General features: G+C 46.4%; 1 protein-coding gene across 16 annotated transcripts in view; it reads right to left on the bottom strand.

Annotated features, from left to right (window-relative positions):
* The window catches only part of LTBP1 (latent transforming growth factor beta binding protein 1), a 313,392-nt gene that overhangs the window by 177,494 nt on the left and 122,928 nt on the right, over positions 1-12,970 (bottom strand). For 8 of the 16 annotated variants that reach the window (XM_081157279.1, XM_081157291.1, XM_081157280.1 and 5 more), the window contains exon 1: positions 9,133-9,370. The exons of 1 other annotated variant lie outside the window; for it this stretch is intronic. In XM_081157279.1, coding sequence (XP_081013405.1) covers positions 9,133-9,355 — 223 coding nt within the window. In that variant the 5' untranslated portion in view covers positions 9,356-9,370. Of the gene's footprint in view, positions 1-9,132; positions 9,371-12,970 lie in introns of those variants that run through there. 7 more of the 16 variants (XM_081157290.1, XM_081157285.1, XM_081157276.1 and 4 more) reach the window with 1 other exon arrangement.

Below are 12,970 nucleotides of genomic sequence, written 5' to 3'. Positions count from 1 at the left end.
CAGCCCATTCCCTTCAACTAAACAGAAAATTGAATTTTAATAAGTGCATCAATGACAGCATTCTATTAAATTGGCAGTGGAAGGGTATCTGGTTCTTCTCATTTTTGTGTCTGATATAACTTTGGGGAATGAATCTCAAACTTCCTCACTAACTTCATCCTGCCCCATTTGGTAGTTATTTGATTTTCCTGGACTGCGGAGCATGAAGATGACTGTGTGGCTGCCCTCAAAAACATTCTCACATCATCTGTGATGTTAGTTCCAGGAGGCTTTTCCAACAGTACACAAATGCATTATTCCTCTCCACTTGGAAAAAATATATATACCTCGAGATTAAAAGCCGATACAAATGTTCTACTTTTATACTAAGATGCCAAAGCCCAACGCCTACAGCCAATAAATGAGGCGGGTATACGCTGCATGGCATAAACGTGACTTCAGCATCTACTTTAGGTCCAGCTTCCTCCAATTTACTCCATCCTAGGAGCCCGGAGGTGCATTAGGCAGATGACAGCAGAGGGCACCGCACAGAGCAGGAGCGAACGTGACAAACATCCCTGGAGATGCCCCATCCGCTTGGGATGATTACTTTTCCTCCCGACCACAGCTTCTGGTTCCAAAAAGAGCTACATTGTTTCGATGCTCTCACCACTGCCAGCCAGGCTGGCAACCTGCAGGAGCCTCTAGGCAGGCAGGCAAGTGAACCCCGCCCCCAGGAGATGCCGCATCCAAGCCGGAGGGGCGTGGCCCTACTGTGTGAGCAAATAAAGAGCCTTCTGTGCACTAGCAGCAGAGAGGCAAAGTGAGCACATAATGGAATCACCCTTCTAGGTCTTTCCTGCAGCTATTGTGCTATCCAGGTCCGTAAAGGAAGGAAAGCCTGTCTCGGTGGGACACAGGGAACACACCCCGTCCAAGCTAGGGGAGCGCAAGCACTCTCCCCCACATCACGGGAGAAAGGGGGTGCGAATTAAGCACAGGATGTGTTTTCTTCAGAAGAGAAGGGGCCTCCTCAGATCAGCCCAAGGAGCCCAAGGACACCTTCAGCCTGTGGCTTTTCCGGAGCCTCAGCACAGCCCTGCGAGCAGCTCGGGGCATCACCGGATCCATCTTAGCCGGGTGGGATCCGCGAGGCTGGGTCGCCGGCCCAGGCTGCCAGGGCCAGGCCACGGTCCACCTGAGCCAGGCCGCCACGTGTCAACTGACGCGGGAATGACTAGCGGCCTGACCCGAAAGAGAACCCCGGCGGCGGCAGAAACGTTTGAAAGGGAACTTGAGGCTGAGAGTCAGACAGGCGGCAGGCGTGGGGAGCCGCAACTCCACGCAGCGGGGAGAGCTGAAGTTCTGAAAATGTGACTGCACTTTGCCGTGCGAGGGAAATACACCGCAGTCAGTGTTCAAAATGTCCAATTCGACTCCTTGCGGAGTGCTACAAAGGTGCCCTTTCCATGCATCTTGCAGTCACTGGAGTGTGTTTCTCCTTTCCTGTGACCCCCACCCTCTCAGATGAGTCTCTCACCCCTTTGATTTCAGTTGTCTGAGAACCTTGGATGGAAAAACGTGTATCACCCAGGCACCTGCACGGACAATCTGCTGTCAACAAAAATGCATTAAGCCTCTCTAAAGTGAGGCACGATGCTGGCACTGGAGGAGACAGGCCCCTGTCCCCAAGCAGCTGGGAGTGTAGTGGAAGAAACCGGTGCGAAAACAAGGAAGGGGAGGGAGGTTCTGTGGCGTGAGCGGCGCTCGCCGACTCGGGCCAGCGGTGGGGCGCTGCCCAGGCGGGCTGCGCAGGGCGCTGGCCGGGCGGGGGGGGGCACAGAGGCCTGGGGCATTCGGGGCCCTTTGGTCTCCCTGGAAGCTCAGTCTGGCAGAAACGGAGGAAGGGGCGCAGGCGAAGGCCAGGCAGCAGGCAGCGGCTCGTCCTGAGGGCTCGGCCCGCTGTGCCAGGCAGCAGCTAATCCTGGGGGCCTCGCATGCCGTGCTAAGCAGTCTGGAGTTTTCCAAGGATCGTTCCACATATGCCTGAGCTGACAGATGAGGAAAGAATACACACTTTGTGACATCGCGTTACAGGCTCCAAGGAATTTTGAAAGGTCATTTATTCTAAGCTAGCCCCGTACAACCCGTTTATGGAGTCCTGTCCGACCCGTGACACAGGCCAGGCATGGCTTAAGAGGGACAATCAATCACACACGCCTTCCTCACTGGGCAAGCAGACTGCCAAACCCTCTTTTACCGAAGGTTAGTTTCTTCAAAACTGTCCCAACTACAGACAGAGTCTCATGCTGCCGCTGAGACACCCTTCCCTTCTCACCTTCAGGAATCTTCCTCTTCAACCAAACAGGACTTCATGCTCCTGATTTTGGCTCTTAGGGTCAACCTATTACCCCCTGTTGGTCCTACCAACCCTGGACCCACCTTCCCATGCAGCTCTCATCACTGGGTGCTCTCCCCTACACACACACACACACACACACACATGCACACACGCACATGCACACACACACGCATACACACACACATGCACACGCACATGCACACACACGCACATGCACACACGCACGCACATGCACACACACGCATACACACACCCCTGCCCTCAGAAGCAGGAGCCATTTTCATTTCCCTTAAGAGAAAGCTCCATACCAAAATCTTATGGTCTGTCTGACATGAAATAACATTGGAGAAAGTGGAGACAGCGTTTCTGGTCATTCATTTCTTTATTGAAGTCCCTGTACTTTTTATTATAAAGAACCAAGATTCCTTCTGCAATAATTCCAAGACCTTTTTTTTTTTTTTTTTACCTAATGACTTGCTTGTCTCTACTGTGCATAAGGTTCTTTATCAACAGAGATCACACACAGGAAACCAATACCAATACCTGGATAAAGCCTAACCCAACAGGACGTATTGGAAACGTTCACATAAATTCTCCTAACATGACAGTTTAAATAGAATAACCAACACAATCACAGAGCTCGACTGTAAAGTCTGTGATGTTTCCTCCCAGAGCTCACTATTCACACCACTCAGATCTCTGTTCGAACATCATCGCACCCGAAAGCCCTTCCTCACTCGTCCAAAACAACAATCCACACCTTCCACCAACACCCCCATTCTCTGTCCCCCTCCCAGCACTGTATTTCTTCACAAAATTGACCACTCCCTGACATTACATCATATAGATGCTTCTTACAGTTTACTTCTGGTAGTATACATTTTAGTCTCATCAATTATGGTAAATACATGTAACTTAAAATTGACTATCTTAAGCATTTCTAAGTATCTAGCACTATAGTGTTAAGTACATTCAGACTGTTGTGCATTCAATCTCCAGAACTTTTTCACCTTGCAAAACTGAAACTCTGCACCCATTAAAATCACTCCCTCTCCACCCCTTTCACCAACCCCGGAAAACCACCACTCTCTCCCTCTGTGAATCTGACCGTTCCAGGTACCTCGTACAAGTAGAATCGTGCAGTAACTGTCTTATGTGACTGGCTCATTTCACTTAGCATAGTGTCCTCAAGATTCATACATGTTGTAGAGCCACCTTATATTTTTTTAATGTTACAGGGTCAAGGACTTTGTCTATTTTGTTCATTGCTATATTCCTAATACCTAAACCAACCCTCAGCACATAGCAGGTGCTCAATAAAAATATGGTAAATGAATCAGTGTTCCCAATACCATAAGTGGAGCACCACTTTTATGGGTGCTCCACAGCTTAAATAAAAGAAAAAAGGGAACGCTTTACATTGTGACATTTATTCACTATTAGAAAATAAAATCATTTGAAAAGATTATATATGGGAGTAGTTTCTTTGACGGCTTCTTAGGCATTCTAGAGTGCCCAAGAAAAAGGCAACCTCTTTCTTTTATTACTGCACTGGATTATCTTTAAAAAACATAAAACCTGTACCCTGGATTATCTTTAAAAAACATAAAGCATGTACCCATGCATTACAGGGGAAATATACACCCCAGTTCATCAAAAAGTGACATGTTGGTATTGGATTGGTTTCTGTGCTGGATAAACATCAAGGGATCCAAACAATGACAACTGGCAGACGACGAAAGACTCGGTGTCTGAACTAAGTTGCCAGAAAAAAAAATCTCAGTGCCGCCTCCTCCTTGGGCAGTTCTGTTGGTTTATTTAATGCCTCCTGGCGAGAGAATTTCCTTCCCTCCTTAGGAGGAGAAACTACATAACGTGGCCCACTTTCATTCCCCACCAAACCCGGGGATTAACCTGCTGCTGGCGGACCGGGCGGCTCCCACAGAGCAGCCAGCCAACCTCGGGACAGTTCAAAGCGCCTACAGGTCGTCGCCCTTATGATGGGCTGTTTAGGCTATTAAAACACTAGTTTCCTACCTGAAAAATAGAACTTCCCTCTTTTTTTTCCAAAATGATAAATATCAATGTCCCCTTTCCAGGGGACATTAGTAAGGTCCGAAAGAGTGAAGTCCTAACTCCTAAGCTTGAAATCGAAGGCCTTCGTCGCCTTGCCCCAATCTGCTGTCTGACTTGTCATCTGTCACTACCTTTCATTCTTTCTACAGTTAAGGGAAACTCCTCGCAGTTCCCAGACACCACCTGTGCCTTCTTGTCTCCACGCCTAATGTGGACGGGAAGGTCCTCCCTTCCCTGCACTTCCCGTCCATCCTCATTTTGGAATTGACCACCGTTTCGAGTTGAGCTGCCCCCAGCGGTCCCCACCCAGGCATCCCGCACTGACCCAGCCCCCACTATGAGCCCATCTGCTGAGCAGCCGGGCGGCCTGGTGAACGAAACAGAAAAGGCCATCCCTTTTCCCTGAAAGCTTCCCTCCGGAGCTGGAGGTGACAGCTCCCCTGGGCTCCTGCTGAGACATTTCTACCTTAATCGGGGCCATTTACAGACACTCCTCAGCTCCTCCTCAAGCACAGGCAGTTTTAGGATTTGCTTCTCCTGGAAAAATCTAATATCGTGTTTTATACATAATCACCCCCAAGACATGGTCCCTGGAGGCAATGTGGGAGGGCAGGGGTGTGCGGACTCCTGGACAGGAAAACTGACTTACAGTCACCCTGAATCAACACGAAAGCCGTGGTACTCACATCTACAAAATATGACACCACCATCTACTCTTCTCAGGGGAAATAAGCATAAATAAAGTAATGCATGGGAACATACTTTTTAAATTGTCAAATACTTGTTATAATTATTCAGTTGGTGCTAATGGAATGTGAGTCCCCTGTAACTCCTCAGAGAAAGCACCGTATAAACTGAATGTGCTATTTTAGCAATCCTGATGGCTTTTCAATGTCTCTACAAATAACTTCTGCCAGGGGACAGTATTATTTTATTTGAAATGCTCTAGTTGTGACAGCATGAATTCCTATGCTCTTCTTATTAGAGGAACTTACGATTCTATAAACAACTTAAAAATACCAGGAGGTCATCTTCATTATATCCCTATGGAATGGGAGGAATCCATTAAAGCAACAACAGCTAACCTGCTGGCCCACCCATCTGGGGACATGTTTCCAGTTTTAAAAAGGCAGGGAGAGCAAGGAGGCAGCACTCAGAATGCCACGCACACAAAAAAAGTTCTTCTAATTAAAAATCTGCTTATATTATAGGAAATGCCACTTAATGTAAATATTCTGTTACATTATACTAATATCACATTCATAAAAATGAGTTTATTCTAAAATCTCTGATTACTTCCCTTGGATATCCTCATTTGGGCCTCACTTTTAAAGTCACATGAAGTGGAAGTTATATTTAAGATTTCCCCAACTGAACACTCGAGAACAGAGTGTGTGCTTAATCATAATGAAAAAAATGCACCTGCCTCTCTCGTCTGAACAGCCCAGACTCACCATCACCACGGACCCGAAAGACCACCGCAGGAGAAGCCCAACAGAAGGACAAGGCACCACCCGTGCCTGCTACAGAACCAGCCTCTGCACGCCTGTTACTCCCTGCGTCGTGGAGATGAGTGGCCTGGGCCCCAGAGGACCGAGAGCCAGAACGTGCCCGATGGCTATGATGATGCCAGGCTCGGAACCCAGGGCTACTGGCCTCTCAGTTGTTAATTTTCTATTATACCATCGAGCCTTCCCACAAACTCAGCCCTCCCTGAGGTCCCTCACCTTGTCCCGCCTACACATCTTGGACAGACCTCAGGGAGTCAAGTAAACAGGGGCCATAAAGGGACCTACGTTCCAGCCCTCCCTCTACACTAAGGCAAACTCACATAGGCAGGCCACTGTGCCTAAGTTTCCTTACTGAAAAAGGGGGTGACAATAATATCTCTTCCACTTCTTTAAAAAAACAACACCCTGTAAATCGCCACGTAAATGTTCAAAATTATTTCTGCTGTTCTGATGATCAAAATGGATTACTTAACGAAGGTGCCCTATGAAGTCCATATGGTTTTCCCCGTGTTATCTGGACTCATTGGAGCAGGCGTCAGCAAACTATGGAGCTCAAACCAAAGTTGTCCAGCTGACTGTTTTTGCAACACAGCCAGGCCCCTTCTCAAACATATTGTCTATGGCTGTTTTCATGACCAGGACAGAGTTGAGTAGTTGGGACACAAACTGCATGGCTTATAAGGTCTAAAATATTTACTGTCTGGCCCTTTACAGAAAAATTTTGCCAGCCTCCATCTTTAGTAACCAAAGACAGTAACTGACAAGTTATCAGAGGCCAAGGAAACTAGCTCACAAGTTACAACAAATTTTGGATTTTCCTCACACTGTACTATTTTCCACATACATACCTTATTTGTCAAAAGGTTTACCACACTATAAACAAACATATATAGAGAAAAGCAATTAATTCGAAAAACCACTTTTTCTAAGTAATTAATGAACTTAAACCAGTAAAGTCCGCAAAGATGTATGCCCGAAAAGTGAATTTCTAAAATTTTCTGTTTTTCTGAAGAACCATAACCTATAAATTTTACAAAATTACCATTCTTTAAAAAAGTAAAACTTGTCCCTCACATTATCCAGTATTTGACTTAAAATGTAAAGAGATGAGAGAAATAGCTCAGGATGTCAATGAAATATTTCCCATGACTTCCAATGTGAAACTGTTCATTACTATGCCCCCCCCATTTTTATTTATTTTTTATTTTTATTAAACTACTCTGCCAGTCTTTTGTGGCAGAGTTGAGCTCTGGCTTGGAAATATTTTTATAAATAATTTTTCTGCATTTTATACTTTGAATGGGCTACGTGTACTCTGTTCCTACACATTTGCTTAAATGTCAGAGAGGAAAGTGTGTGGCGTGTTTTAACAAGCAGACTTCCTCTGTTTCTCAAAGTCTTTAAATATTTAGTTTCAAAATGAATACACTGTAAGCCAAAAAAATTACCACCCATCTGATGACTTTGTCATTCCTACTGTAAGGATTTGTGAGAAATGCAAGGAGGAGGGGAGCAGACAGTGCTGGCGATAGAGGAGGGAGAGCAATGAGAGTAAGGAAAACAAGGAAAGTAAAAGTGAAAAAACCCATTAAGCCCATAACAACCTGCTTGGGATTGTCTTTTCCCTTCCCCTCCTTGTCGATAGCCCTCTGGAAAAGCCGGAAAATAATATTCCTTATTCCTCTTAAAGAGTCCTAAGATTTTAGAGGCGCACTGTATTTTAGAGGTCACTACATAGGAGCCATTTATTTTATGGATGAGAAAATCAGAGGTTCGGAAACATGAGCTGTCACATCCTGCAGATTAGCTGGTAATTAGTGGCAGGGCAAGGACCAGAATCCGGTTTCCTGATCATCAGTTCAACACGCTTCCCATTAGACTCGGCTCTCTGCCCTGCCAAGCGTAATGTGCCATTTGGCACCTCGCAGCTGAATTCTTTTTAAAATATGCCTAAAGTACCCCAACGTAGCCAGGAAATTCACAATGCCTTTCTAAACAGCATCTACGGGGCATGTTTTTTCCAAGTACAGACGAACAACAATCCTAGGCAGACCTCATAGGGATTAGGATTTGCAATAAAGCAGAAGGATCGCAGAGCAACTAAGGACCTCGAGCTGCCTCGCTGTGTTTTGTCTTGATGGAAATCAGTTTGAAATAGACACCCCCCCTCCTCCTACCCCCCAGACGTACGCTCCCAAGACTAAACAGCAATATTCCATAAAAAGCCCAGATCTAGCCAGTGTTATTATCTGTCTGACATTTGGGTTATCCCCGTGAGTAACTCCTAAAGTAACGTGGGTGTCTGTGATTATTTGAGTACACAAGGCAAACCATAATTGGTCAAAAAAATAATAAAAGACATTTTTCCGTGACAAAAATACTGTATTGAATGACAGCCTGGCAGGGTGACAGCAGTCGGTGGACCGCAATACTTTCTCCACTTACAAAACAGTAAAAAAAGAAACAAAAATTCTTTAAAAAAGTAAAAAGCCTTTTTTTTTGCAGTCAGTAATGACTACGGTTCATATTTAAATTATTTATGAAATAGTAAAAGGTTTCCGGTGCTGACAGTAATCCACCAGCATCTATCCCCCCCGCCCCCCCGCAAATCCATGTCCTGTATCAATTTATAATTTGGTCTTTTAATGCAGAGCAGAAATGTAGCCAAAGATGCAAGCCTGTGTCTGTTTCTACAAGCAAAAATACAAGGCTCTGACAATTTTTTAAATTTCTTTAGAACGGTCCTATTTGTGGAGTGAAAACTTAAATGTAGTCACCACCTTCCAAATGTTACAGCACGAGTCAAATCTACCGTAAGTTCTACGTATCACCGAGAAGAGAAGATCTGAAGTCGATCAGAGCAAGTTGTGGTTTACGGTCTTCACCTCAGACTGTTTCCTCCTGTCCCACGGACCCGTCCCCAGTGCCACTCGGCTGCGTCCGTGCTAAGCAATAAGGGGCAATATGCTAGTTGCCGTTTCTCTAAGAAGCCAATCACCAGGCTAAAATGTATTCGGAAAGTCATTTAAAAGGTCTCTTGGAAAAAAAAAAAGCATTTTTAGACTCATAGACAGAAACCCATTCAAACAGAGAGCAGTGTGCGAATGGGCGGCGGGGGGGGGGGGTATGCGGGGGGGGGGTCTAAATGCTACGAGCTCGTAAAGCTACCCGGTAAGGACGGTGAGGGGCCGTGGAGGAACTCACCCACTCGGAAGTTCGTGGCCGTCAGGGTGTCGGCAGCATGGCCATTCTCACTAATGAGAGTGGTGGTGTTCCCCTTCTCACAGCTGTTCTGACAGCTGCCCTTGGTGCAGGTCACTCTACAGATGCTCGGAGTAAAGACCACCTTGATGCGGCCAGTGTGGTTACTCACTAGGAGCGGAGGCAGGGAGAAAAAGAACAACAAACACATCAGCTTAGTATCCATGAACTTGCCTTGGAAGGTTGTTTTGTTTTTTTTTAAAAAAAAAAAAAAAAAAAAGGGTGAAAAAAAGAAAGGAAAGGAGCGAGAGGGGGAAAGAGAGAGCAGCCCACAGCCCGACAGGTCGCAGGAAGGAGGGAAGCCTCCCGTGCTCGCGGCTCGCGATCCAGTGGTGTCTCTGAAACAGGAGTAGGAAGCTTAGCAAACAGAGCTCTGGGATGCGCTCCAAAACCACATTTGAAGTCGAGTCACTGGAGTGGGATTACTAACCACAATGCTGTACTTTATTCGCGGGCGGACAAAGAGCAGCACCGAGGGCACGACAGATGAAAGGGCCAACCCTGACAGGCAGATGTAATGCAAAGAGCTTGGCCGTGCACCTCGTGGTGAATAAACTCCTGTGTCCTCGCCTTGCATACTTTCCCTGTTTCTCCACGTATGAAGTCACCGCTGCAGCCCGACCCCTGGAAATGTTTTAGGCATGCGGCATGTCTGAAAACATCTGTCTCAAATCTCCTGGCACTCCCGGCTCCAGTGATCGAATCCTGTGACGCAGCTGTGGGAGCCCAGTTCTTTTTCACGACTCCGGGGCGTTATTTCTCCCTGTAAATGTATGCGGTGTGTATTTTGTTTGACCGTGAACAGGGTCCATCCCGGGGAAAGGGAGGCCAGCTCACAGGGCTACATGGCTGCCTCTGTTCAAATACCACCCTGGAGCTGTCACTGCTGCTACTCAGAGGCCACCTGAGGCAGGCACTTCTTTCACTCGGTGGCCCCCTGCTAACCAAACGCTAGAGCCTGACTGCACAGCGGAGGCAGGGCAAAGGCACAGAATGGGCATGAATCTATGTCAGACTCGGGGCCGTAATCCTGGCTCAGCCACGGTGTGACTTTGGACATGTCATTTCCCCTTCTCTCTAAAACATGAGAGAACCGGAACGGATGCCTTCCAGCCAGCTCTAACTTTCAGTGTCTATGTCAGGGGTCAGCAAGCTGCGGCCCCGGGATGAAATCTGGCGCACGGCCCGCCTTTGTAGATAAAGTTGGAACACGCCCACACTCATTCACTTGTGCACTGTCCACGGCTGCTCTTATCCCGTAGCAGCAAAGCTGCACAGAGAATGTATGGCCTCACCCAGAACTGCTGTTCACAGCCAAGTCCCAACATAAACTCTCCGGCAAAGCACAGCCCCGAAACCCTGTTTTGACTTCTACATCTGCGGGAGCCAGTCTTGCCTCTCTGCTGGAGCCCCGGCAGGAGGCAAAGATGGCAGAGCGGCTGAAGACAGATGGCTCATCTTTGAGGCTTTGGGGCCAGTAGGAAGCAGTGCCCTTCCTGCAGCCACTGTGCTGGAGACCGGCTCTCGGCCACCCTTTCCTCTGCCATCCCCTGCCTGCAAGAAGCAAGTCTCCTCCCTTATACAGCTTTGATTTGACCAAGATTATGTTTTCAGAAAATCATCCAAGAGGCCAAAATAGGCCCTCGACAAAATAAACTATGATCACAATCTGAGCCTGGAAACAAAGAACCTTAACCAAATAAGCCATTAGAGTTTCAAGGCTGGAATGGGGCCTCCAAAGTCCTCAGACACAACCTTTATTTAAACATGTCTGTTGACAGGGAACTCATTGTCCACTAAGATGGCACATTTAGTCATGGGCAGTCCCCAGCCAGTGCCCTTCCTCCTTGAGCTCAAGTGTGTCCTCACAGCCAGCTGCACCCACTCGTCCTAATCCAGCTCCCACGGCTCACAATCCAATGCCTCTCCCATAAGGTAGCCCTTCCAGTACTCAGAGGTAACTGCCGAGTGGAGAAAGCTGTCGTTAGAGGGACTGAAGACGTCAGCTTGGGTTGCCCCTCTCACTTGACAGAAGAAAACAATTCCTCCAGAGGATAGATACCCTCACAGTTCTTTTCAAATGTTTTCCAAGACCACTTCTCATTCATTCACCCGTGGTTCTACCACAGGAGACTGGGACGCATAATCTGAGGTAGGGAGATGTCCTACTGGCCGACCAGGTCTTCCAACACCTTACAAAAAGGCAGCCAGAAACCTTTTCTATCGGGGGCCAAATAGTAACTATTTCAGGGTTCCAGGCCTAAAGGACTCTGCTGCAGCTATTCAACTCTGCTGGGGTCACAGGAATATGCAAATGAATGGGGGTAGCCATGTTCCAATAAAACTTTATTTAAAGCAACAGTCTGCCGACCACTGCTTTAAATGCTTCTACGACATTCACAACTTTTCTAAGACTGTATCTCAGAAGTTTTACAAATGACAAGAGAATTCTGATTTCCTGATCAGACTAAAGTCACCTAGTTTTATTTTTCACAATAGGGAGAAAAAAAAAATCAGCCTACACTCTGTTGTCAAACGATGCTTAACAAATATCCCGAGAGTACTTTGTGTAAAGTGTGTGAAGCCCAAGAAAAAAAAAGAGACAACATCATCCCACTTCAAAAGAATATAAACTTATATTTTTTCTGGCTCTGGGTACAACAACGAAATTAGAAGCGGTGTGCCAACTATTCTGTCTTCTCTGGCATTGACTCGCAGCACCTGCCCTGCAGATGCTCACACTGTCACCTACGTTATGCTCACTTCGGCAAACTGAGACATCCAAAAAAAGCAAGCACTTGATCAGCATTCCCATTTCACCCTCCCAGCTACAGTAGTTTCTTTATAGGCACTTGAGAATCTCCAAGCCTATTGTTTTTAAAAACTGATTCTATTTCTTTGCCAAAAAAAAAAAAATTGGCTTAGAATCATCTGGATTTTCAAAAAGGCAGAGACAGTTTCATATGACTTAATTCTGATTTTTACAATGTTTGCATCTTCTTGGAAGCACAAGACACGTTTTATGTTGTATTTCCCCTTGTGTTTTACAAGAATTCTGGTATAAAGGAATCTCATTCTAAAACAGACACTTGTATTCTCTGGCGGGTGCTCCTGTGTCTTCAAGCATTTATTCCTTCATTATAAATAACTTCAGTCAAGCTCAAAATCGGTATTGAAAAGCTCACAACTATTTGATACCAGATCGTCCTTCATAGGTTTAAGAGGATCTCCATAAACACTGAATGGGCTAGAAAACACACTTTCCTATCCACACTCCTTTAAAATCATTTCCACATATCTAGGGTATCGTGTAAAGAGTTTAAGTCTTTTGTGTTGTTTTTTTAGGTGCATTTAAAACACTTTATTTTGGTAACTCTCAAAACTAAGTTAGCACTGCTCCAAGTTTCAAATTCCTCACATGGGACAAGCTGAAGACACCGCCACTCATCTCTCAAGACTTGAGAATTGAGTAATAGTGGCTTTTCCCGCGGAGGCCACTTGGCCTTTAAGAAGCCTCTCCCTCAAATGCCCTGACTAAATTAATACTTGAGGCCCCCTGGTGCCTTGCATGGAGTAGTTACCAAATAAACATGAAATAAATAAAGTTGACCCAAGGGATGACTGGGCGGCCCCACAGAGACTAGGGCCTCCCTGGATGCTGGCTGGCCTAACGCTTCACCAGTGAGGAAACTGAAGGCCACGGTCAAATCGGTGGTAGAAGCTGGTCCCTAGTGGCACCTATGGGCCGATTAGGGATCACAGATTTGAGAAGCAAGAGTCA

Source organism: Miniopterus schreibersii (genome assembly GCF_964146895.1).
Source record: "Miniopterus schreibersii genome assembly, chromosome: 13".
Classification (NCBI taxonomy): Eukaryota; Metazoa; Chordata; class Mammalia; order Chiroptera; family Miniopteridae; genus Miniopterus; species Miniopterus schreibersii.
Note: the sequence above shows the minus strand (reverse complement) of the source record. Positions and strands in the feature narration are given on the sequence as shown.